Below are 27,023 nucleotides of genomic sequence, written 5' to 3'. Positions count from 1 at the left end.
GTGACAGAGCAAGACCCTGTCTCAAAAAAAAGAAAAGAAAAGAAAAAGACAATAATTATAGGGTAGCTGTGAGAAATAAATGAATTATCATGGGTAAAATGCTTAGAAAAGTACCAGATGTATTAACAAGCACTACATATGCTTTAGCTCTTTTTTTTTTTCTATTTTCTTGTTCTGCTCTTGTTGCTTGGTTGCTCTGTATCTTTATTCTTTAACTAGATTGTAATTTCTTGGTGGCAGAGACCACTTCTGGATTTCCACACTGAAAGCGCACAGGTTCCCATAAGGTAGCAGATGGGGGAACAGAGCTAACGGTGTGGCTCTTGACATGGGTTTGCTTACATAGTATGAGACCACGAGTAACTTATTTAACTTTTTTGAGCTTCAGTTTCCTCATCTGGCAATACAAAAAGAGATAATATCTGTCCCACAGACTGCTGTAAAGATTAAATAAAATAACTCCTGTGAAGTAAAAACATTCTGAGACTGGCGGCATTGGTAAATGTCAAGGGAAACAAGTAGCAGGTACTCAAGCACGTTGATCAGCTTTACAGCTCGAAGTTGGCTGCCTTTGGAATAGGTATTACACATAGGATGTGGGTGATTCAAATAAATGAATGACTCTGAAAATATGTTCTGTGCCCTTCTATTCTCTATTTTCTATGATTGTCTCTAGAAACTTTGATGATGGTTTCTAGAATTTTCCTTAACAGGAAAAAACATATCACTCATTATGGCCAGCCCCATGAAATAAGATATTTTAGTCTTTAAAATTATCTCAGTTAGTGATAGGATGTTACTGAAATGCCCATCAGTAGAAACAAGCACTTTTAAACACAATGATAATGAAAATAAAGTACTACTTGAGTATCTACTATATAAGCCACTTTACAAATATCTCACTAACTCATAACTCTACAAGACTGATACTATTGTCCTCATTTTATAGCTCAGCACACTGAGACTCAGAGAAGTTGATTTTAGCTTGTCCAAGATCCCACAATTGGTAAGTGGTACAGAAAGATTTAAATGCAAGTTTGGCTCCAAATCCTGTACTTTTTCGTATAGATTTGTGTTATATCTCCCAACGTTCCTCAATATCTTGTATTAGTGCTACTGCTAAGACCTGATGAACACAGTTGAATAGTAATTAGACAGCAACTAACTAAGAAAGACTAGTTTCCACCATACTGCCATCTATTTAAATGATGGCATTTCAAGGAAAGAAACTTATATTGTCTATCTTTCATGAAGTTTCAAGATTAGACTAAGGCTTAAGACAGAGAAAAGATGTTATTATATCATCAACAAGAATGACAAAATAAGGCCAAATAAGGTTTTAAAAATTAGCTTTGTCCAGCCTCTCATGTTACAGAAAGAACTAGAAGAACCAAGCTTCCCTGACCTGCAGCAGGGTTTTCTTTTCAGCAGTTCCTACTGCAAAGCACTCAAGTGACAGCTTCCACAGCTAGCAGGAAGTTATCAAACCACCTCTCTAGCTATCCAAACCCCCAGGTTCCCCCAAAGAATCTACCAATTGGAGAATCATTTCCTCATTTTCCCAGTATGTTATTAGGAGGACAGAAGCACAGGGGCATGGACAGGGGAGAGAGAAGCAGCAGATATATTTCCTGAACCCATCAACAAAATCCTGTGACATTCCAGACAGTTGGTTCCAGAACTTTGGAATAAGCAAGGAAAATCTCAAACTATAAAATGATTAGCTTTCTGCTCTGCTGACAATGGCAAAAGAGGAAATGAGTTAAAAGACAGCTTGGAAGATCTCCATGTAGCCCCTTCATGCCACATTAATTACCTCCCATTAACATTGAGCTGTCAGGATCCACATCAGCTCAGCAACTCTCTTGACCTTCCTCAGTCTGCACCTTGTTACCCTACAATGTTTCATGTTTATAAAGATAGGAGACCCCAGCTGCTTAAGCCTGACAGAACTTAATTTACATTTGGCCTTCATTAAGATGAGAGTCAGAATCATTGAGACCAAATGGAAAAGCCAGACTGCTGGGGGTTATGAAAAATTCAAATGGCATTTTTCCTTTTATCTGACAATTCTTATTAAGGAGACAAATGTCAACCTGAAACACATAAACTTTAAATGAAAAAGACATGATTAAATTCCATATTTGCAGGACTAGGACCCAGGTGACTTTGTCCAAGAGCTATGGTGGTCCTAGAACAGCTCAAGACAGATAAAACCCCAAATTCTGCCCAACTCCCTCTGACATCTGACTCTAGGCTAAGGACAAGGAGAAGATAAATGACAGCAATAACGAAGTGAGTGGTCGGCTCTGACTCCTCCATCTGACTCACTCCTCACAGCCAATCAGTGTCAATGTCCTTTTGATATTATCCTCTAAAAATTTCTAGGACCCATCTCCTGCCATCTCACAGTGCCTTATTCAGGTCTCATTAGTTCTCCCATGGAGTACTGTAACAGCCCCTTATTGAGTTACTGAGTCATTCAAATTATTCAGAAAACATGTACTGAGCACCTACTATGCACCAGCCATTTGGTTAGGGACCGAGACATAGCAAAGAACAAGGTGGATATGATCTCTATCCTCCTGCAGATTACAATGGTTGGAGCAGGCATTATATAAATCACCACAAAAATTGACGTAGCATTACAATTTATGAAAAATATAATGAAGTAAAATTAAGAGTGTAATAACAAGAGACTCTGATGTATTTGAGGATCAGGAAAGGCTTTTCAAGAGAGCAAAAATAAAACTGAAACCTAAATGATGAGGAAGAATCAGCAGTGAGTAGAGGGAAGAACATTGTGGGTGAAAGACTCAGCATTGTCAAGACCAGGGGTCAGCAAACTTTTCATCTGTTGGTCCAGATAATACATATATATTCTGCCCTGTAGGCGATACAGTCTCTGTCTCAACTACTCAGCTGTCACTGTAGTGTGAGAACAGACACAAACAACACACAATTGGATGAGTGTGGCTGTGTTCCAATCAAACTTTACTTACGGCCACTAAAATTTTAATTTCATATTATTTTCATAAGTCACAAAATCTCATCCTTTTGATTCTTAACCACTTGAAAATGTAAAACCATTTACATTTTCTCAAGCCATCCAATAACAGGCAGTAGGCCAGATTTGGCCTGGGTGCCATAGTCTGCCAACCTCTAGCCAAGACTCATGTAGCAAAGAACTCAAAGTGGGTCCCTGTAGATGGGATATAGTGAGCTAGGATGTAAAAGACAAACAGTGAGGAGAGAGGAGGAGGTAAAAATGACATCATGCACCATTTTCTAGTACATGTTTCAGTTTCTGGAATTTATCTAATAGAGCAATGCAAAGCCATCAGAGTGCTATCATCAGGGGAATGAGAAAACTCTAGTTCTTACTCCCCCACACACATTTTCTCACCCCTAATCCAATCTCCATATGTCTGCCAGTTACCTTAGCCGGCCCCTCCCTTGCTTAACAACCATCAACCAATCCCTATCACCAAATAAGCCCTTAATAAGCCAAACTCAGACTATTTACCTGGCCTCATCTCCTGCTATGCTTGCTGAAGCACCCCAGCTCATGCCCTGGGACTCACCTACCACATCACAGATGAACCACAGTCTCTCTTCAGAATGTCTTTCCTATCTTCTCTGCTAGGCAAAACCTCCACTCGTATCTTGAGGCTCCTGTCAAACTATTGCCTCTAGGAAGCAAATCCTTTTTCCCAAAGCACTATGTATATTGCTATATCACAGTGCATAGTACATTTGATGGCTCTGTTTTCATGTCACTCCTGCATCCACCCCATTCCTTATGCTCCCCCACCACTATCCCTAGTGGACTCTGTGCTGCTCAATGGTAAGGTTCAGTCCTTATTGTCCCCATGTCCCCAGTGCCTATCACAGTTGCTGGTTCATAGTTGAGCTCAGTACAGACTTCCAAGATTAAAGAATGAAGAAGGAGTAAACACATGACAGCTTGATGAACTTAGAACACAGAATCTCATGCTTTTATTCTGAACAGGCGCTTGAGCAGCTCTACTGAAGCTATCAAACGTCCCTGTGTCTCCCATCATAGCATTAAAAACAAAGGTACCATTCCCTGATTCCCCAAAAGTGGATGCTTTTCAGGGTAGGGGAACAGAGCTTTTGGAATTAAAAGTGGTTTCACAAGTTTCCAGGCCACTAACATTAGCATCACCTGTGAACTTGTGTTAGCAATACAAAATCTCAAATTTTCAGTCCCTATCCCAGGGCTACTGAATCAGAACCTACAGTTCAGCAAGATCTCCAGGTGATTCATTTACACATTAAAGTCTGAGAAGCACTATAGCCCTCCTGGTCAGGCTTTAAGAAAATGCTAAAACTGACTTTAGAAATCTCTTTAATTTTGATTTTGCAATCATGTTAAAGCCAAAGGAATTCTCAGCAAGAATTCCTGTACATGCTTACCAAAACACACCCCACACTAGAGGCTTACTCAGAAAATTCTGAAAGAAAATTGATTTTTTAAAATAAATTAATATAAGATGTTCTCAGAGGGTCACCAACACTGCCATGTAATCGAGACTTTAACTATTTCCTATGGGATTTATTTAGTGCAGTTTTATCTCAAGTGCGAGATGGTAAGAATCCTGAGAGGTTCATGCCAGATATGCATTTAGATCTCCTGGGATATAGGCTAGAGCTGGCCACGTGGCAAGTGCTCTAGAAGGCCCTGACGCTGAACCAATGACCCTGCGCCCAATCCTCTTTGCTTAACTCAGTATAACTCTTCTTTCTGTGTTGCCAAAAAAGGTGATATATCCAATCCAAACGTGTTGATATAGCAACAAGTTTAGGCCAAATTGAAGAAGACCACTGCCATCATTCCTGGCCCTACGCCAAGAGCCATGCTTCACAGAGGGATTTTACTACTGCATGACATGATGGAATAAGCTGAGATTTGGAGCCCAGCAGACATGGATTTAAATTCTGGCTCTATCACCTGTTTGGGAAAGCCTCCTTAGGATCAGTTTCCCATGCTATCTACCAGGCAGAGATTGTTAGGATTAAAATAAACTAATGCTTATACAACTCAAAGCAGGGTATGCAGCAGCACAGAACAGTTCTATATTCCAATGTTGTGTTTCGGTATATACCCGAGTCAGGTTTTCAAACTGGTTAATACAACTCTCCCACTTTATACATGAAGAAAGTGAGGCCTGAAATAAGAAATGCTTTGACCAAAGCATACAATTGTTGACAGTAGAGTCAGAATTAGATTCTTGAAAACTCCTGACTCCTAAGAAACTCTGTTTTCAATCTCTTAGCAACCACAGAAGCCTTTATGTAGATTAAAACTTACAAAACAGCTCAATATATAAAACAGCTAACAAGCCAAGCCTGCTTTGATTGCTGAAGCCCTTCTTTCCTACCACTCTCCTGCCGTGATGGCAATCCTTAGGCACCCTCTCAGCACCCTAAGCTCTCCCCATCTCCATTTACAATATGAGTAATAGAAGACTTAGCCCACCTGAAATCTCAGAGCCAGTAAATGAATCACAGCAGGTCATGCTCATTAGATGGATTCTCTATTTCTCCAGACCGCCTAGAGTTTTCAAGTCCTTGAGGTTCCCAAAGGACTTGAACTTTCTCACACATCCACCTCTAATGGGAACCATTAAGCTGACATCACCATTCTCCACACTTCAGAAAGGAGTCCTAACATCTGGAAATGGGAGCCACCTGCAAGTGCTTTGACCACAGATTGCCATATCATTTAAGGATGAGAAACTCAAGTGCAGGTGGGATGAGAAAGGGAAAGCCTAAGATGTCAACAAGGCCAAATATTAATAAGTTGTGGCTAAAAGTGTACAGAATAGGAAGGCTCTGGTCAGAAGATATGGACTTAAATCCCACCTCTGCTGCTTTCTCATTGGAATGGTAATTAACCTCTCTGAACTCCAGTAGAATACTGGGTATTAAAAGAATTGATTTCGTTCATATCCTTTGCTTACTTGTTGATGGGTTTTTTTTTTTTTTCCTGTAAATTTGTTTGAGTTCATTGTAGATTCTGGATATTAGCCATTTGTCAGATGAGTAGATTGCAAAAATTTTCTCCCATTCTGTAGGTTGCCTTTTCACTCTGATGGTAGTTTCTTTTGCTGTGCAGAAGCTCTTTAGTTTAATTAGATCCCATTTGTCAATTTTGGCTTTTGCTGCCATTGCTTTTGGTGTTGTAGACATGAAGTCCTTGCACATGCCTATGTCCTGAATGGTATTGCCTAGGTTTTCTTCTAGGGTTTTTATGGTTTTAGGTCTAACATTTAAGTCTTTAATCCATCTTGAATTCATTTTTGTATAAGGTGTAAGGAAGGGATCCAGTTTCAGCTTTCTACATATGGTAGTCAGTTTTCTCAGCACCATTTATTAAATAGGGAATCCTTTCCCCATTTCTTGTTTTTGTCACGTTTGTCACAAATCAGATAGTTGTAGATATGTGGCATTATTTCTGAGGGCTCTGTTCCGTTCCATTGGTCTATATATCTGTTTTGGTACCAGTACCATGCTGCTATAAAGACACATGCACACGTATGTTTATTGTGGCACTATTCACAATAGCAAAGACTTGGAACCAACCCAAATGTCCAACAATGACAGACTGGATTGAGAAAATGTGGCACATATATACCATGGAATAATATGCAGCCATAAAAAATGATGAGTTCATGTCCTTTTTAGGGACATGGATGAAGCTAGAAACCATCATTCTGAGCAAACTATCCCAAGGACAAAAAACCAAACACCGCATGTTCTCGCTCATAGGTGGGAATTGAACAATGAGAACACATGGACACAGGAAGGGGAACATCACACACCAGGACCTGTTGTAGGGTGTGGGGAGCGGGGAGGGATAGCATTAGGAGATATACCTAATGCTAAATGATGAGTTAATGGGTGCTGCACACCAACGGCACATGTATACCTATGTAACTAACCTGCACGTTGTACACATGTACCCTAAAACTTAAAGTATAATTAAAAAAAAAAAGAATAACCGAAAAAAAAAGAGAAAAAAAAAGGCATAAAGGCATCAAAAAGATACACTTTTTCTGAGATTGCTTCTTTGCTAACTGATTTTTCCTTCCACCGTGACATCTAAGATTAAAAGAGAAACTGATACTCAAAAAAAAAAAAAAAAAAAAAAAAAAAAAAAGAATTGATTTTGGATGGCTGGGCACAGTGGCTCACACCTATAATCATATCACTTTTGCAGGATCACATAAGGCCAGGAGTTCAAAATCAGCCTGGCCAAAATAGTGAGACCAAGTCTCTACAAAAGAAACATTTTAAAATTAAAAAGAAATGATTTTGGAGTCAGTCAGTCTTAGGTTCAAATTCTGGTTCTGTCACATATTTACTTTGTCACTTTGAGTGAGTTGTTTTATCTCTATTAACATTCATTTTCTTGTCTACAAAACAGGCACCCTAAAATAAACACCACACACAAAAACACTTCATAGGGTCGTTGGCCTTCAAAGAGATAATGTGTACAATACTTGTCACAGTGCCTGGTATGAGTTAGGCACATAAAAACAGGTGTGATTTAACCACACTGTAATCAATAAAATGGGATCAACCTTCCTCCTAGTTGCTGGGAAAAATCAAACGGAACCGATTTTAGCAGGGTGCCTGGTACCTACAGGTCCACAGTAACAGGAATCCTCTACTATTGTTGGTATCTTCTCTTAGACTCTATGCACTCACCTCTTTCAGCCACAGAAGTTTCGGGGCCTGCATTTCCACAGACATCACCCCGCCGACGTACTGGAGGACACTGTGCTTGGTCTCATTGATCCTATTGACTTGACTGACTGCTCGATGGTCCAGCCACATGATGACGTTTCGATGGGAATCCCCTAGCAGAAACGAGAGGGAGATGCAGATGGACACACACTCTCTTCCTTCTAATTCAAGGGAACAATTATGGATTCCCAAGATCAAAATGCTATGTACTTTCTATAATTTTATGTATCAAGAATGTGCAAAATGAAAGGACACCAGCAAGGCTGATGAAAGCACCGTCCCCAGGCCTGGAATTTCCCATCCGGTCATGTGTTCTCTGACCATGACCTTAGAATAAATGTCTACATTAAAAGCAGAAAAACATCTACCAATTAATTATATTGTCAATTCTCTCTCAACTTTTTCCCTTCCTTTCTTATTCCTTCTCTTCTAGAAAAACTTTTCTGGGCATACATTCAGAAAAGGCATCTATGAAATAAGACTCAGACAATACTTTCTCTTTTTAAGATATGTCTCCTTTAAATATGGATAAATACTTTGATGGTATAATACATCTAATAGCTACACAATGGCATTTAACTGCTTATATTCCCCCATTTTCTGGTCAATTTAATTAAAATTAGTTTATTTAGGTGTTTTTTTTTTTTTCCTCATTTGGTTGGCTTGTTTGCTGGAGTGGGAAGCTCAGGGGTTTTTGAATTAGGCAGATCTAATGGGGAATGCTAGTTACAGATGAAGATACAGTTACAAATGAAGATATATAATTCAGGAAGTTATTAAACAAAAGATAATGCACATAAAGGATATGGCAAGTACTTCTCAGAAAGTAGGCCCTCAGGAGGAGTAAATAAGGAGGAGAATTTAAAACCAGCTGGAAAAGGAGCACTGCCCCTCACATCCTGCCTCACCACCCTGTAGTCTACACAGTAACTCCTTATCTCTCTCCCGAGCCCCTATTAATTCATCCTGTACCAATGGGCAAGCCAGAAATCCTTTAACAGCCCTCTGACACCTCTGATGGCAAAATGTGCAGAACAGCAATTAATATACCCGGGAGATTATTAGGGCAAAGAGAAAAGAAACCCAGCAGTTACCAAACCAGGTATTATATTTTCACAAATTATTTTATTTAATGGCAAAGTAACCACAGCACTACATATCTTGCTAATAGCAAATGTTTGTAATGTGTTTGTCTCCCAAGCCCTATGCTAAACATTTTACACACATCATCACATTTAATCCTCAAAACAACCCTCTGATATAGGTTTTTAATCCCTGTTTTTCAATGACAGACTCTTGACAGTGAAGACGTACCCAATGTCTCACAGCTGGGAAATGCACAAAGTGTGTTTTGGAACTAGATCTGCATAGAGAATAGATAAATCAATTCTTAAACGAATAAACTAGTGTTAGACATAGTAACATGAACAAGGACACCAGCTGAGATACTTTAAAACACAGAGTCAGCCCTCCATGTCTGTGAGTTCTGCATCTGTGGATTCAACCAACCGTGGATTGAAAATATATTTTTTTAAATGGATGGTTGCATCTGTACTGAACATGTACAGACTTTTTTTCTTGCCATTATTCCCTAAACAATATAGTATAACAAGTATTTACCTAGCATTAGGTATTACAAGTAACCTAGAGATTATGTGAAGTACACGGGAAGACGTACATAGGTTACACGCAAATATGATGCCATTTTACATCAGGGACTTGAGTATCTGTGGGTTATGGTCTTAAGGAAGTCCTGGAACAAGTCCCCCTCAGATACAGAGGAAGGATTGTATACTGTTTGTTGTTGTGGGTATACACATATGTAGTAAAAGCACAAAAACAATGTGTTTAAGAAGAGCAACTACAGCAGAATGGTTACCTGCAGGAGGTGAAAAGCTGAAGTTACAAATATCTTTTTTTAAAATAAAAGGAGCTGAGGCAAATATGGCAAAATTTCATGTTCATCCTCAGTGGTAGGCGAATAGGAAGATGTTGCTTTCTTTACCCTTCCACATCTTTGAAAAGAATTTTTAAAATTAAAACCAAAAAAAACAACAAAAAAAGCCAATGTAAGAAGATACCTAAATAAGGTCATGGGCATAACAAGGCAGGGGCTCAGTTGCTGGTTTGCCTAACTGGAAAGATCTCACCTCCCACGAAAGCTCCACAAACCATTATACTAATACTTTGAAAATAATACAAAGTACATGGGGCCTTCCACAGGAATGTCAAAGAATTTTTTGTAAACAGAATTGTTCCTCTATCTAACAGAAGTGCTCAAAGCTCTAGTTCTCAAACCTAGTTGCACATTAGCATCTCCTTGATAACTTTTAAAAATACTGATGTCCAGCTCCTATTCCAGAACCATCAATGAATCAGGATGTGGGTGTGTGTGTGTGGGTGGGTGAGTGTTGAAGGGGACAATATCAGTATTGTTTCTTAAGTACTGTACAGAACAAATCTACAGCTACTTTAAGGTAAAAATACCTGTTGCTAAACTTCTGCCTATAGTAAAGACAGACCAATCAGCTACTACTGCCTCTACATAAAGATGCTCTCAAAATACAGTCAAAACAATACAATGAAAATTGTACAGAATCACTACTGTATTAGAATTAATAATTTATAGTTTTCGTTTTAGATAAAAACTGAGAAGTTAATTTTTTTCAGCTCCTATGGAAAACTGAAAGTTCATTTAATCTTTTATTGAGCATCTACTACATGCCAAGCACAGTGCTGGATGCTAGGATATCAAGAAGAATGTGCCACAGTTCTGCCCTTAAGCAGCATATGTCTGCATGGAGAAAGAGTCTATACTGTACGTTGACTGCCAGAACAAGAGTACCAGAGATGGGAATGTGGAGGACGAGCAAAGAGTAGGCTCTAGTTAGCTGAGCCTGGAGCTGCACAGAAAGCTTTCAAAAGGCAGGAAAGTGTTTATTTAATTCTTCAAATGACTAGCCAATGGCTAGGCAGGTGAAGAAAGAGTGAGAAAGAGGTTCTATACAATAAGGCAGCATGGGAAACAGAACACAGACCCACAAAAATGTCGTCGTTTAAGAGAATTGGAGGTAAAGTTACATTTGAGCTACCTCACTTTACCTAAGGGTAGATTATTCATCCATATATTCACTTAATTAATACCTTGCTAAAATACATGTTTATGTTCACATACTGTGTTGCAGGCATACTTGAGGGGAAAAATTATTATGAATCAGCAAAAAAAATGTAAACATTAGGTATCTGTTGCACAGAGGATACTAGGTCATAACTCTCTCTCCCAGCCCCAATTATCACGCTTTGTTCCTCTCCCTCCCAAAAGCTCCTATGGCTGAGATGACACAATCAGGGTGAGGCTCTGAGTTTGGTCAGTGGCAGGGGTAGGAAGCATTCAGCAACTGTGCTGCTGTCCAGCCCAGGGGCTGTTCTGATCTTTAAGGAAGAAGAGTCAAACAAGGAAAGGCAAACGAGACTATTTTATCATATGGTAATGCTGAATTTTCTTAAACTATTGTACTTAATTTATTCATTTATAATTTTTTGGTTAACAACTAAAGATGGCAATACTTTTGCTGGTCTTATGGGTTTGGTTTTAGGTTACCTGCATGATTAGGGTTATCTGGAATCTTCCTGACCCCACTCTCTGCTCCTCACAATTACTCCCATTAGCCAATCAAGAGTTGGTTGCTGCCATGCAGGTAGGAGTCTCTAAAGAACCTTCAAACCACCTTTATAATTCTAATTTCATTTTCTTGCACAGGATAATCCATTTCAGATAAAAGATCTAACCTTAATACAATCTGTTGAAAGGCAAGAAACTGATGAGGGCACCTGCAGCTGGATGCATTTGATGAACGGGTACACTTTAACCTTTTAGGTGGAATAAAGTTATTTCAACACTTATAATTAGAGTGGTAACCTAGTTACCTTTTTAACAGAGGATTTGTTAACAGGAAGCCATTCTACCTACAATGAAAAAAAAAAATAGCATCCAAAGAGGGTACATATTTAAGCAAATTTAACAAGGAACCATCTTCTTCCACTTCAAGTGTCCTGTTCCTAATATTTTAATTCTCTGTTAATCTGTGCCCAGTGATTCTCTACATACTAGACTTACTGAGAAAACTTTTTTAAAAAGTCGACACCCTAGCTCCACTTCAAGTCAAGTGAATACAGATCTTGAGGGTAGGGCTCATGAATTGGCAATTTTTAAAAAGATCTCCAGTTGATACTAATGCACAGCCAGAATAAAAATAAATAAATAAACATGTATTTTAGCAGATCAGATGATACAAAATCCTTGAAGCAGGACTCTTAGTATCTAAAGTCCCACCCAAAATCAGGCTCTCTAACATGGCTTTTGTGCTTTATGGAACCAAGTTCCCTCTAACTGTGCCCCCAATGCCACCCCACTCGTGCCAATTGCTCTCCAGGCTTTTAACTTCTGGGACGGTGATTTCTAGCCTCCACACTCTGCCTCTAAATCCCACTATCAGCAGTAAGAGACATCTGATCTATGGCATCCCCAACAGACAATTACCTGACCTTTACTTAAATAAAGCCCATAAAAGACACACTGACAGCCTCCCAAAACGGCCAAGTCTGTGGCTGGCCACATCTTGTAATTAGTGAATGCTTGCTGCTGCAGAGCTGAGGTTTGCTCTACCCAGTTTTGGTCTCTGCTTTCTGAAATGGCTCAGAACAAGGCTGCCCTGTCCTGGGCCAGAACAGTGCCAACTGAGCCAATGAATAGCCACCAAGAAAAAGAATCATCCTGATTTATCTTTGAAGCCCAGCATTTGCTAAGACAGGGCTTGGCACACAGGAGGTGTTAATAAATGTCACAAGAAGAGGAAAAAAAGTGTGTGTGTGCGCATGTGTGTGTATGTGTGTGTGTGTGTGTGTGTGCAGAAAATGGTCATCAGTACCACTGTGCTCTAATCATTCATCTATTTGCATCCATTTTCAGCACATAGTGATTATGATTATTTATAGTGATCACTTATAGTGAAAAGGGATGCAAATAGATGATCATTTATAGTCCTTATAATTATAATAATCACTATTTCATACATTAGGTCCACAGTAGTGACCAGAATATTCTCTTAACTTAAAAAATTCATCATCTGATGGAAGAAACTTTTCTGAGCATTTTAAGTATCAGTCTCTCACCAAATTCTCACAGCAAAGCTACTGATTCATTCAAATTCTTTCAGAGAAGAAAACTGAGAAACACAGAGTTAAGTGGCTTGCCAAGGTGTCACAGCTCAGCAACGGCAGAGCTACAATCAGAGTCCCCACCTAACTCTAATTCCACTGTGTATCAATGTACCCTACTAACTCATAGCCAACAGTTAAGAAAGATGCTGCTGCAACAGTGTGCAGAATCAAGGGTTCTCTAACAGAAACTAGCCCCAAATATGTTTGCAATGGCTATCTTGGCAACAGCTGACTGACAATGCCTAGAGCTGGCCCCTCCCTTCAGATGGAGCATGCAATTTCCAGTGCAATGCAGCCTCCACTGCTCCCTAATGTCATCTGCTCATTACAAGGTTAAATATCAGTTGAAAGTTATCTTCACACTGGTGCAGTGGTTTTGCAAAAACCTGGCCTATTACTCATTTACATTACCCATCTGACTAATGTATTAATTATTACATTAATGTATTAATAGACTTTTGGGTTTGTAACCCCAGTATTAGTGTTATTGGCTAAAATTCCCCAAAAGGGACAACCTTATCTGCTGTGAAAAATCTGATGGTGGACCCAAGTGGCACTTTACATTTGAAACAGCTCATTTCTATACTCACAGTATCTAATAGGACAACACCATTTAATGTGAATGTCTTTTGGTCTGGCTATTGAAAGTAGAGAGGCCATCTGCTTCTAGCTTCTATCCATCACATGGCCCTGTCTACCATGTTCCATTTCTTTTCAAAGGACTTGGCTCATCCACTCAGATAAGCATGGAATAGGAACGTCGTATACAAAGAAACTGCAAGCACTGACACTCTCTTCCCAGAAAACATCAAAACCACCTGTGTGTTTCAAGGTTAATCACTCCTAGCTAACAATCTCATGTCCTTCCTTTACCAAGCTCTGCACTGTGGCTCTTGAGTTTTAGAAAGCCAAGTCCCCCTAATCCAGCATCAACACTACCCCACTCATACCAACTGCTCTCCAAGCTCTTGACTTCTGCAACATGATCTGTGTCATTTCACTCTACCTCTAAATTTTACTATCAGCAGCAAGAGACGCCTGCCCTCCTGTTCCACCTGGGCCCATTGGATTGATCAGCCAAGTATCCCACCACTGGGAAAAGGAAGAGACATGGTCTTACCTTCCTGGTTGACCGGTAATGGGCGAAACTGCTTATCCAAAACAACCAGAGAACACGTGGCATCAAACCCAAGTCCTCGAATTTGGTTTAAATCAATCCCTTGTACAACTTTCTGTTTTAAAAACAAACAAAAACATAAATTACAACACCAGGGTCTTAAAAGATTGAAAACAGTTACAACTAGAAGGAAGGAATGACAGAATAGAAAAAAATCTTTACAACATAAAACAGATAAAAATTTAGTATCACTATAATCCCAAAAGATCCTATAAATAAGAAAAAAAGAACAAAACTAATTGGAAATTAAGGCCAGGCATGGCAGCTCACACCTGTAATCCCAGCACTTTGGGAGGCCAAAGTGGGCAGATCACAAGGTCAGGAGTTCAAGACCAGCCTGGCCAACACAGTGAAACCCTGTCTCTACTAAAAATACGAAAAGTAGCCGGGCATGGTGGTGTGTGCCTGTAATCCCAGCTACTCAGGAGGCTGAGGCAGGATAACTGTTTGAACCTGGGAGACGGAGGTTGCAGTGAGCCAAGATCACGCCATTGTACTCCAGCCTGGGCAACAAGAGTGAAACTCCATCTCAAAAAAACCAAAAATTAAAAATAACTGGAAATTAAGCAAAAGAATAAAAAGTCACTTCATAAAATAAAAAGAAATGGTCAAAGAGCATATGAGAAGATTCCCAACTCCAATTAGACAAGTACAAACAAAAAGATACCAAACTGTTTGCTTTTCATATTGGCAAAAATATAAAAGATTAATACTACAGGCTGTTATTACTTATCTGAAATGCTTGTGATCAAAAGCATTTCAGATTTCAGAATTTTTCAGATTTTGGAATATTTGTATCTAACATAATGAGATATCTTGAGGATGAAACCCAAGTCTAAACACAAAATTCATATGTGTTTCATATATACCTTACACACATAGCCTGAAGGTAATTTTATACAATATTTTTAATAATTTTGTGCATGAAACAAAGTTTATGTACACTGAATCATCAGAAAACAAAAATGTTACTATCTTAGACATCCATGTGTGGCGTCACGATGCCACTCAAAAAGTTTTGAATTATGGTGCATTTTAGTTTCAGAGTAGGGTTGCTTAACCTGTACATGGTAGTGGCAATATATGCAGAAGTGGACCTTCTTGGAGATTATTCTAACAATGTAATTATTGAGAACAAACTTTGGGGAATAATTTGACATTTATTAAAATTAAAAATGCACGTATCTTATTAGCAAAAGTAAGTAAAGTTATATATAGAAGAAGGCTAGCTTCAGCACTGCTCAGACTGTATTTTAAAAGTGAAAAAATTATTTTTTATTAAATAAATTATGGCATGTTTGTAAAATGAAATACTATACAGATATTTTTTAAAAAGAGGTAGAGAGGCAACTTCTGGGTGTGGTGGTGTGAAGAAGTCAAAAAATCCTCTTAGCAAAATAAAACTAATAAACTGGACAAAATTATCAAAAACCACCATTTTGGGGTTATGGAAATTGCCCAAAGCCATGTGAAAAACTGAGAAGCACTTTATTTGTGAAAAATCAAATTTGTGCTTAAAACATTCCCACAAAAAATCAAAAAACTACAGGTCCAAATGCTTCACTGGGGAATTTTATCTAACATTTAAGGAATAGATGGTACCAATCCTACACAAACTTGTCTAAAATACAGCGAAGAAGGGAACACTTTCAACAGATATTACATAGCCAGTATTACCCTGATACCAAAGCCAAGCAAATACATAAGGACACTACAGACTAATATTTATCATGAACATAGTAAAAATCCTTAACAAAATATTAACAAACCAAATCTTGCAGAATGTAAAACTTTCCTCTATATACCATGACTATGTGGAGTCATCCCAGGAATGCAAGAGTGGTTTAATATCCATTAATTAATTAATGGAATATGCACATTAACAGAACAAAGTACAAATACCAAATGATTATCTCAACAGATGCAGAAAAAAGAACCCCTACCCTCCAAACATAACATTCAATATACCAGACATAGAACAGAACTTCTACAACCTGATAAGGAGCATCTACAAAAACCTACAGCTAACGTCATACTTAATGGTAACATGAATGCTTTCCCCCATCAGAAATGAAGCAAGGATATTCACTTTTACCACTTCTATTCAACCTTATACTTGAGCTTCTAGCCATTGCAATAAAGCAAGAAAAGTAAATTAAAAGCATGCAGATTAGAAAAGAAGTTAAAGTGTCTTTCTTTGCAGATGACATGATCTCATATGCAGAAAATCCTAAAGAATCTACAAACTAAAAAAATTGCTAGAATAAGCAATTTTAGTAAGATGAGAGGATACAAGACTAACATATAAATATCAACTGGATTTCTACTTAATAGCAACTAAGAGATCAAAAATAAAATTAAGAAAATAATCCCATTCACAATAGCATCAAGAAGTGAAATACTCAGTGTGATGCTCAATATTAGATATCAACTGGACTGGATTGAGGGATGACTAGCTGGCTAGTGAAGTACTGTTTCTGGGTGTGTCTGTGAGGGTGTTTCCAGAGGAGATTGACATGTGGAGTCAGTGGACTGGGAAAGGAAGAGCCATCCTTGATGTGAGTGGGCACCATCTAATCAGTAATGGGTGTGATTAGAACAAAGCAGGTGGAACAAGGGGGATACTCAGATTGCTTAACTTCCTCCCTCTCTCCCTTTTGCAGTGAGGCACCTTTTCTCCTCCTGCCCTTAGACATCAGACTCCAGGTTCATCTTCCTTTGGATTCTAGGTCTTGCACTAGCAGCCTACCTGGGGCTCTCAGGCCTTCACCCTCAGACTCATTCAGGACTGCATTGTCGGCTTCCCTGGTTTCAAGGCTTTTGGACTTGAACTGAGCCACACTACTGGCATTCCCTAGCTTACAGATGACCTATTGTGGAACTTCACATTTTTAATCATGTGAGCCAATTCTAACAAACTTTCCTTCATATATATATATATATGAGAATATATACATATACCATACATGTACATATACATATATATTTCCTACTAGCCTTGTCCCTCTGGAGAACCCTGACAAATACATTCAGGAATTAACATATCAAAAAAGTTCAAGACCTATACTCTGACAACTACCAAACATTGCTATGAAGAGCTAAAAATTGGAGAAATATGTCACACTCACAAAATGGAAAATTCAACATTGTTAAGATGGTAATCTCTTCAAATTAACCTACAGATTCTACACAACTCCATTAAAATCCTAGCAGGTTTTCAAACACCGCATGTTCTCACTCATAAGCGGGAGTTGAACAATGACAACACATGGACACAGGGAGGGGAACATCACACACTGGGGCCTGTCAGGGGGTGCGGGGCAAGGGGAGGGAGAGCAATGGACAAATACCTAATGCATGTGGGGCTTAAAACCTAGATGATGGGTTGATGGGTGCAACAAACCACCATGGCACATGTATACCTATGTAACAAACCTGCATGTTCTGCACATGTATCCCAAAACTTAAAGTGAAAAAAAAAAAAAACTAGCAGGTTTTATTTACTTATTTATCTACTTATTTAGAGAAACTGACAAGCTGTTCCTAATACGCATATAGAAATGCAAAGGACATGAAAAGACTAAGCATTTTTGAAAAGAAAGAACTTGGAAAATATATGCTATCTGACTTCAAAACTTACTATAAAACTACCATTCCTAAGTTAATGTGGTATTGGTATAAGGATAAATTTATAAATCAATAGAACAGAGATATAAGAAGTAAACCCATTTATGGCAATTGGCTTTGGTAAATGTGCCAATACAATTTAATGGAGGAAAGGACAGACTATTTGACAGTGATGCTAGAACTATATGCCTATATGCAAAAAAGAACTTAGACTCTTACCTCACACCATACACAAAACTTAACTCAAAACACATCAAATCCCTAAATGTAAGAACTAAAATTATAAAATGTGTAGAAGAAAACAGGAGAACATTGTTGAAAACTTGGGTTAGATGAAGATTTTATAAAAAGCAAGCAAGACCCACGAAAGAAAAAATTTTGACTTCATCAAAATTTAAAAATCTTTTTCTTCAAAAGAAATAATTAGAAAATGAAAAGACAAGCTACGGACTGGAAGAAAATATTTGCAAACAACACATCTGATAATATACTTGCATATAAAATATATTTTAAAACTCAAATAATAAAAGGAAAAACAACCCAATGATAACATTGGCAAAAGATTTGGACACTTCTCCAAAGAAAATATACAAATGGCCAATGTACACATGAAAAAGTGCTCAAATCATTAGTCACTAAGGAAATGCAAATTAAAATCACAATAAGATACCACTGCACACTTACTGGAATAACTATTATCACAAAGACTGACAACACCAAGTGTTAGAGAATTGTGGAGAAAGTGATGCCCTTTTACATTGCTGATGGAAATGTAAAATACAGCCACATCTTACCACACAACCCAGCAACTTCAGTCCTAGGTATCTACCTATAATACAAAATATTAACAAACCAAATAAAATAAAATAAAAACATATATCAACACAAAGAACTGTATGTGAATATTCATAGCAGCATTATTTATAATATTCCCAAGCTGAAAACCAACCAAATATCCATCATAGTTTCGCCAACTATTAAATAAAGTATTGTATATCCATATAACAGAATACTACTCAGCAAGAAAAAGGAACTACTGATATATGTAACAACATGGATGAACCTTAAAAACATTACGCTAAGTGAAAACAGCCGGATACAAAAGAAAGCATGCTGTATGATTCTATTTATATAAAATTTCTAAAAAGAACACCTATAAAGACAGAAAGCGCCTCTGACTGGGGCTTGGCGTTGACTGCAAACAGGCGTAAGGAAACTTTTGGAGTAATAAGTGTTCTAAAACTGGAGTAGGTGATGATTGCACCACTGTATAAATTTACAAAATAACAGCATTATACATTTACAATGGCTGGATTTTATGATATATAAATCATATATCAAGCTGTTAAATACTTTTTAAATGAGTTGAGCTATAAAAGATAAAATGGAAAGACATCCATGATATATTAATAAGGTTTTAAAAAAAAGAATATGCAACAAATTGTTAATAGTGGTTGCTCCTGAGGGTGGAACTGCAGTAGGAGGATATAGATTTTACACTTGTTCATATAATTTTTAAAGTTGTGGAGTAATAGATTTATCAATTCTATTTTTTATTTTTGTTTCTATGGTTTCCTTTATAGAAAAAGCATGAGTGACCAGTTTCTATTAACTTCAAACATGACTACAACCTTTTAAATCCCATAAAAGTCAACTCAAAAATGTCCATCCTCATTTAGTGAAATTCACCTTAAAATATATAATTATTCTTTTTTCCTGTTTGGAAATACCAGACTTATAATTTAGAATTCCATTTCTTACTATTTAACATGTTCCTCAAACAAGAGCTTCACATAATTATGACAAATGTCCAACAAAGAAAAGCAGTAATTTTTTTCAAGTCATATTAATAAAGCATTACCATATATTGAACATCTACTATGTGCCATGTGTTTGACATACATATTATTTAATCCTTACAAAGCCCTCCAAAAGAAACATTTAATATTAGTTTTTCATGAAAAACAAGTAGGGCCGGGCACAGTGGCTCACGCCTGTAATCCCAACACTTTGGGAGGCCAAGGCGGGGCGGATCACTTGAGGTCAGGAGTTTGAGACCAGCCTGGCCAACACGATGAAACCCTGTCTCTACTAAAAATACAAAAACTAGCCGGGTGTGGTGCCATGTGCCTGCAGTTCCAAATACTAGGGAGGCTGAGGCAGGAGAACTGCTTGAACCCGGGAGGCAAAGGTTGCAGTGAGCCAAGACCACGCAACTGCACTCCAGCCTGGGCGACAGAATGAGACTCCGTCTCAAAAAAAAAAAAAAAAAAAAAAACCAAGTGGATGATTGGGGAGGGAAAGGGTGAACAGCAGGCACAGAGAGGTTAAGGAACTTGCACTTGTCACACAGCCAGTAGATTGCAGAGCCAGAAATCAAACTCAGTATCTGTTTTCTTTCCATTATACCATACTGCTCACCTCTATCACCAGATAATTTCCTGTTGCCCAAGAGACTCATCCTGTGGAAAGGACATGTGATCTAGAGGAGAACACTTGCTGCTGACCCATCTGTAACTGCTGGTAATACCGTGACCCACAGCACCAGGTGAATACCCAGATGCCTTCACCACACTAATCGATCCAGACTTACAGTGTGAGGACTAAACCCATTTCCTGACAGGCAGTATGGCCTCATGACAATGAGTCACAAAGACTTGAATTCAAATCCTAGCTCTGCCACCATGGCTACGTGGCTGAAGGCAAGTTACACAATTGTAGCCATTGCAACTCCTCTCTTGCCTTGCTGGTTCATGTTTCTATAGCATTTACAGGTATGGCTATTTCTGCCTGGAATGTCCTTACAACTTGGCTTGGAAATCACTGGACAGTAGTTAAAATCAGTGACTTTGGGGGCAGACTGCCTGAGTCTGAAATCTGGTTCTACTATTTCCGAGTTATATAACTTTGTGAAGTCAGATAAACATCTTCCTTGGCAGTACAAAACTATTACCTAAACCTGCATCTCCCAATGATATGAGAATTCAGCAAAATAAGGTGTGATGAGCTCAACATCTGGCATCAGTGCACAATAAGTAGCAGTTTATATTAGAGCAAATTAGTTGCTTCAAATCTTTCCACGTGGGACACCAATCAATCAATCACCCAGCCCTAACTTCTACTTGCTATGTGGCCCAATTGGCTTCCGTGCCCAGAAAGTGCATGTCTGACTTGGATAAGCCCATCTCACACAGGTCTGCAGTTAGTCAAAAGAGGACTTGGGTGAGAAAATATAGATGACTCAAACTCCATACCACAAGACAGTTTGGGAGTAGAAACAAACACAGGATGTGATGTCCAAAGAACTTCCTTCTGGTGCCAACTCCACCACTTCTGGGTCAGGTAATCCTGCACTAACCCCATCAACTTTGTGAGCCTCAGTTTCCTGAGTGAGAGATACCTCCCAAGTAAGAATCAAAAGCTTTGAATGGGATCGATGGAGTCTGAAATTACTTTGAAACCAGTAAACCTTTATAGAAAATAGGATAGGAAATGCACTCAATGCCTTATTGTGTTCATGGAATGTTTTTATGTACAAAGTACAGCATGCTTGCTCTCTGTGTCATGTAAGCACATATAAAAATGACAAGCAAAAAGAATAGGAATAGAAAAAATTGGGTAGACTCATATCTTTCTAAGAATCATGGTGGGAGTAACCTTCTAGTAGGAGCAAGGAAAATATTTTCTTCAATGTATGTTATGAATCCCCTCTACAGACCTACAGAGTGCTCAGTATCACAATCATGGCCTTCAGTCAAAGACTCGGTGTCTCCATCTTTCAAACAGATACCTCTCACAAGAAACTGGAAGAGTAATTGTGGCATGCATTTAAATCTGATCTAGCTAGGTAGCCACTATTATTTCCCCAGCCTTATAAGGAAATGCCTTATGATCATGCTCATCCACAGCTGAGGAACATCGCCATTCCCAATCCCTCACCCCACACCATCTAAATCATCCCAGAAAGATGACTGTCAGAGTCACACTACCCAGAAGGCCCCTGGGGCTTGACCTGGTGACCTAAGAATTCTTTTTTATATTCTTATTAATGGAAGAAGAAAGCAGCCTAGTAAGCTCATTCTAACAGCTTGGAATCAAGAGAATTTCCCTAGCTAGAGAGAAAGCACATTGCTCTTCTAAAGAATTTCTAGAGAAAGAGATTTCTGCAACCTCATTTGGTAACCTGTTCCATGTCTAACAACTGTCAACTCGTAGCTATGGGGCAGCAAACAAATATTTGGGGAAAAGATTGTGTATCACTTTCTTCTTATTGTGGGAACTGGTTCAATTCTGCATGTGTTTTAAATCAGCAAGATCTGCCATATTGGGTGGGGAGACGGTGTTTCTTAGAAACCCTCCAAACTGAGAGCTGGAGGGTCAGATGCATACCTGGTTTTATCCTTAGCTCTATTTAGAGCAAGGGTCAAAGCCTGGGGCTTCATTGACACAATCCAGCTTGCAGTAGAGTTCTGAGTGGCTGGTACTGTATTCTTTTAAATCTTGATTTGAATGCCTATGTCAGCTTTTGGGGCGTACAAGGAGTTAATGCAATCACCAGTTCCCTCAGGCTCCATCACTACCTGTTGCCTACACAGTTCAATCACTCACTTAGCCATATGTCCTTAGCAAAAATAATCAAGCCCCTTCTAGGGTCAGGCTGTGCAGGACTTTCTCTTCTAGGTCTTGGAAAAACAATGGAGAGAAAAACATTTTTTTTTTTATCCTTGCTCTTTTGGAGATTACATTTTAGTAGGGATAGACAATACCCAATAAATCAAATAAATTACATACTATAGATATAGTATACTAGAAAGTGATTACTCAGGGGGATTAGGAATGCAAGAAGGAGGTGGTTCCTATGCAAGATGCAAGTGAAATTTGAGGATACACCTGAAGGACATGAGGAGTGGACTTCATGGAAATCTGGGGAAAGAGTGTTCCAGGCAGGGGAACAGCGAGCGCAGAGGTCCTGGGAGGGGGAACAGTGAGAAGACAAATACAGCTTGTGTTGGGGCGTGCATTACCTGGAAGGCCCTTGAAGGCAGTCAATTTTGTAAAAGCTACTCTAGTGACCAGTGAAGTAAATAAACCCAGTCCTAATCCTCCTACCTACATAGCATCCCAGCTTAGGTATGGTATTGCCATTTGATGATAAGATGATGAAATAAAGGCCAAATACTCTCATTTGTATCAGTGACCCCAACATTCTGCCAAGAACTGAAACTCAAATAGCCTCTATCTCCTTCCTCTCCATTGTTACCAAGTCCAGTTACACCTGCCTTCCTAAAGCCTCTCAGTCTCAGCCCTCCTATTTATTCCTCTGCCAATAGTCTAATCTAGCCATTTATTATTAAAAATATTGTTAAACACCGATAAGTGCCAGACACAGAGAACATATCCTGGGCAAGAGAGACGTGGTCCCAGTCTTCCCAGAATTTATAGTTTAAAAAAAAAAAATCTCAGCCTCTGAAACTCATCAGGATGTCTGCCTCCTGACATCCTTAAATTTAGTTTCTTCTCCGCCAGCCATTCTGAATGTGTTGCAAGACTGGTCAATCTCAAACTCAGGATGATTCTAGAGGAGCTCCCCATTGGCCTGAGCCAGCTGTCTCACCTACTCCTCTATCGTCAATTCTAGCCTCCCTTTCCTTCTTCCTATTAGAAACCACCTATTCCAGCCAGGATTGGATCCTTGACGTTCCCATCTCAGTGCTCCTGACCATTCTATTCCTCCAGTTCCAATTGTCTTCTCTTAAGAGTTCAAGAGTCACTTTTTGCCCTACATCCTTTCTCACGTTTTCTCCAGTGGGTAGAAATAGGGAGGTCTCAATTTCTTTTTTTTTTTTCTTTTTTTTTTTTGAGGTGGAATTTTGCTCTGTCGCCCAGGCTGGAGTGCAACGCTGCCATCTTGGCTCACTGCAACCTCTGCCTCCCGGGTTCAAGTGATTCTCCTGCCTCAGCCTCCTCAGTAGCTGGGATTACAGGCACGCACCACCACGCCCGGCTAATTTTTGTATTTTTAGTAAAAACGAGGTTTCGCCATGTTGACCAGGCTGGTCTCAAACTCCTGACCTCATGATCTGCCCACCTGGGCCTCCCAAAGTGCTCTCAATTTCTTTTGACTTTTCATTTTTTTTACACTTCCTGGGTCTAATATAACCCAGGCTCTGGGTAAGCAAAACATAGCTCCTGCCCTCCTGAAACATAAAATCTAGTAGGGAAGACGTACATTAATCCAAAAAGTGAAATATTTTATTATTTTGTTTCATTTTATGTTATTTTATTCTTGATTTATAGAATGATTTTGATAACAAAAAATGAATGACTCACGAACCACATGGAATTCTATGAAACAGAAGTACAAGGCACTGTGAAAACATTTAATAAGTGAAATAAGACTTAGTTGGAGGTGGTATTGGTAGAGAAAATGCTCCTTCCTTGAAGAAGTAACTTTTGAATTAAGATTCGGGGCAGCACTATCCAATGGAACTTTCTATAATAATGAAAATGTGCTATATCTGTGCTGTTCAGTATAATAGCCACCATGTGGCTATCGCGCACTTGAAATTTGGCTGGAGCAAAAGAGGAAGTGAATGTTTAATTATATTTAATTGTAATTACTGTAAATTTGAATAGCATTGTGGGTTCAGCAACTATTGGATTGGATAGCTTAGGTCTAAGGACGAACAGGAGTTAGATATGCTGGTGGAAGGTAGGAAGGGCGTGCAGCCAGAAGAAAGAATCTGGGTAACAATTCTTAGGCTAGAGGGAGCATTGCATGTTTGAGGATATGACAGAAGGAAGGTGTGGCTGGAATGCAGAGAGCCAGGAGAAGCATCATGAGATAAGCCAGGAATGCAAGTTGAGACAGACCATGTAGGGCCCTGAAGGCCATGTTAAGGATTCTGAGTTCTAGGCCGGGCACAGTGGCTCACGCTTGTAATCCCAGCACTTTGGGAGGCCGAGGCGGGCGGATCACGAGGTCAGGAGATCGAGACCATGGTGAAACCCCATCTCTACTAAAAATACAAAAAATTAGCCGGGCGTGGTGGCGGGCGCCTGTAGTCCCAGCTACTCGGAGAGGCTGAGGCAGGAGAATGGCGTGAACCCGGGAGGCGGAGCTTGCAGTGGGCCGAGATTGCGCCACTGCACTCCAGCCTGGGCGACAGAGCGAGACTCCGTCTCAAAAAAAAAGGATTCTGAGTTCTACCCAAATACAGGCATACCTCATTTTATCGTGCTTCACTTTATTGCACTTTGCAGAAATTACGTTTTTTACAAATTGAACGTCTGTGGCAACCCTGCAGCGAGCAAGTCCATTGCTGCCATTTTTCCAACAGCATGTGCTCACTTCATTAGCATCTTTAGCAATAAAGTATTTTTTAATTAAGGTGCGTATTTTTTTAGATACAGTGCTATTGCACACTTAATAGACTACAGTACAGCATAAACAAAACATTTATGTATGCTGGGAACCAATAAATTCATGTGACTTGCTTTATTGAGATATTTGCTTTGTGGCAGTGGTCTGGAACTAAAACCGCAGTTTGAGGTATGCCTCAGGCATATCTGGTATCATTGTACTTTGCTTTACTGCATCTTGCAGATTGCATTTTTTACAAATTGAAGGTGTGTAGCAGCTCTGCAAAGAGCAAGTCTATCAGTGTCATTTTTCCAATAGCTCATGTCACCTCGTGTCTGTGTCACATTCTGGCAATTCTTAATATTTCAAACTTTCATTAATATTATATCTGCTATGGTAATCTTTGATGTTACTATTGCAATTGTTTTGGGGCACCACAAACTGCACCCATATAAGACGGGCAAACTTAATAGATAAATGTGGTGTGTGTTCTCACTGCTCCATAGACTAGCTATTTCTCATCTCTCTCCCTCTCCTTAGGGCTCCCTACCCCCCGAGACACAACTTTGAAATTAGGCCAATTAATAACCCTACAATGGTCTCTAAATGTTTAAGTGAAAGAAGGAGTCATAGTCTCTCACTTTAAATGTAAAGCTAGAAATGATTAAGCTTAGTCAGGAAGGCATGGGGAAAGCCAAGACTGGCAAAAAGATAGGCCTCTTGCACCAAATAGTCAAGCTGTGAATGCAAAAGAAAGTTCGTAAGGAAAACTAAAAGCGCTACTCCAGTGAACACCTGAATAAGAAAGTGAAACAGTCTTATTGCTGATATGGAGAAAATTTGAGTGGTCTAGATAGAAGATCAAACCAGCCACAACATTCTTTAAGTCAAAGCCTAATCCAGAGCACAGTCCTAACTCTTCAATTCTATAAAGGCTGAGAGAGGTGAGGAAGCTACACAATGAAAAGTTTGGAGCTAGCAGAAATTGGTTCAGGAGGTTTAAGTAACCAAGCCATTTCCATAACATAAAAACACAAGGTGAAGCAGCAAGTGCTGATGTAGAAACTCCAGCAAGTTATACAGATGATTTGGGTAAGACAATCAATGAAGGTGTCTACACTAAACAACATATTTTTAAGGTAGGCAAAACAGCCTTATATTGGAAGAAGATACCATCTAGGACTTTCACAGCTAGAGACAAAAAGGCAATGCCTGGCCTCAAAGCTTCAAAGGACAAGCTGACTCTCTTGGCAAATGCAGCTGGTGACTTAAGTTGAAGCCAATGCTCGTTTACTATTCCAAAAATCCGAGGGCCCTTAAGAATTATGCTAAATCTACTCTGCCTGTGCTCTAGAAATGGAACACCAAAGCCTGGATGACAGCACATCTATTTACAGCATGGTTTACTGAATATTTTAACCCTGCTGTTGAGACTTACTGCTCAAAGAAAAGAGATTCCTTTCAAAGTGTTACTCCTCATTGACAATGCACCTAGTCACCAAAGAGCTCTGATGAAGATGTGCAAGGAGATGAATGTTGTTCTCATACCTGCTAACACAACATCCATTCTGCAGCCCACGGATCAAGGAGAAATTTCAGCTTTCAAGTATTATTATTTAAGAATTACATTTTGTAAGGATATGGCTGCCATAGATAGTGATTCCTCTAATTGATCTAGATAAAGTAAATTGAAAATATTCTGGAAAGGATTTACCACTCTAGATGCCATTAAGAACCTTCATGATTCATGGGAGGTCAAAATATCAACATTAACAGGAATTTGGAACAGGTTAATTCCAACCCTCATGAATGACTTTGAGTGGCTCAAGACTTAAGTGGAGGAAGTTACTGCAGATGTAG

At 39.1% G+C, this 27,023-nt stretch overlaps 1 protein-coding gene across 3 annotated transcripts in view; it reads right to left on the bottom strand.

Moving 5' to 3' along the window:
• The window catches only part of FGGY (FGGY carbohydrate kinase domain containing), a 445,679-nt gene that overhangs the window by 387,866 nt on the left and 30,790 nt on the right, over positions 1 to 27,023 (bottom strand). For all 3 annotated transcript variants that reach the window (XM_030812917.1, XM_003265147.4, XM_030812918.1), the window contains exons 3-4: positions 14,117 to 14,228; positions 7,738 to 7,889 (exon numbers count right to left, since the gene is read on the bottom strand). In XM_030812917.1, coding sequence (XP_030668777.1) covers positions 7,738 to 7,889; positions 14,117 to 14,228 — 264 coding nt within the window. The remainder of the gene's footprint in view (positions 1 to 7,737; positions 7,890 to 14,116; positions 14,229 to 27,023) is intronic.

Source organism: Nomascus leucogenys, chromosome 5 (assembly GCF_006542625.1).
Source record: "Nomascus leucogenys isolate Asia chromosome 5, Asia_NLE_v1, whole genome shotgun sequence".
Taxonomy (NCBI): Eukaryota; Metazoa; Chordata; class Mammalia; order Primates; family Hylobatidae; genus Nomascus; species Nomascus leucogenys.
The sequence above is the reverse complement of the archived record's forward strand: the minus strand, read 5'-3'. Positions and strand labels throughout refer to the sequence as shown.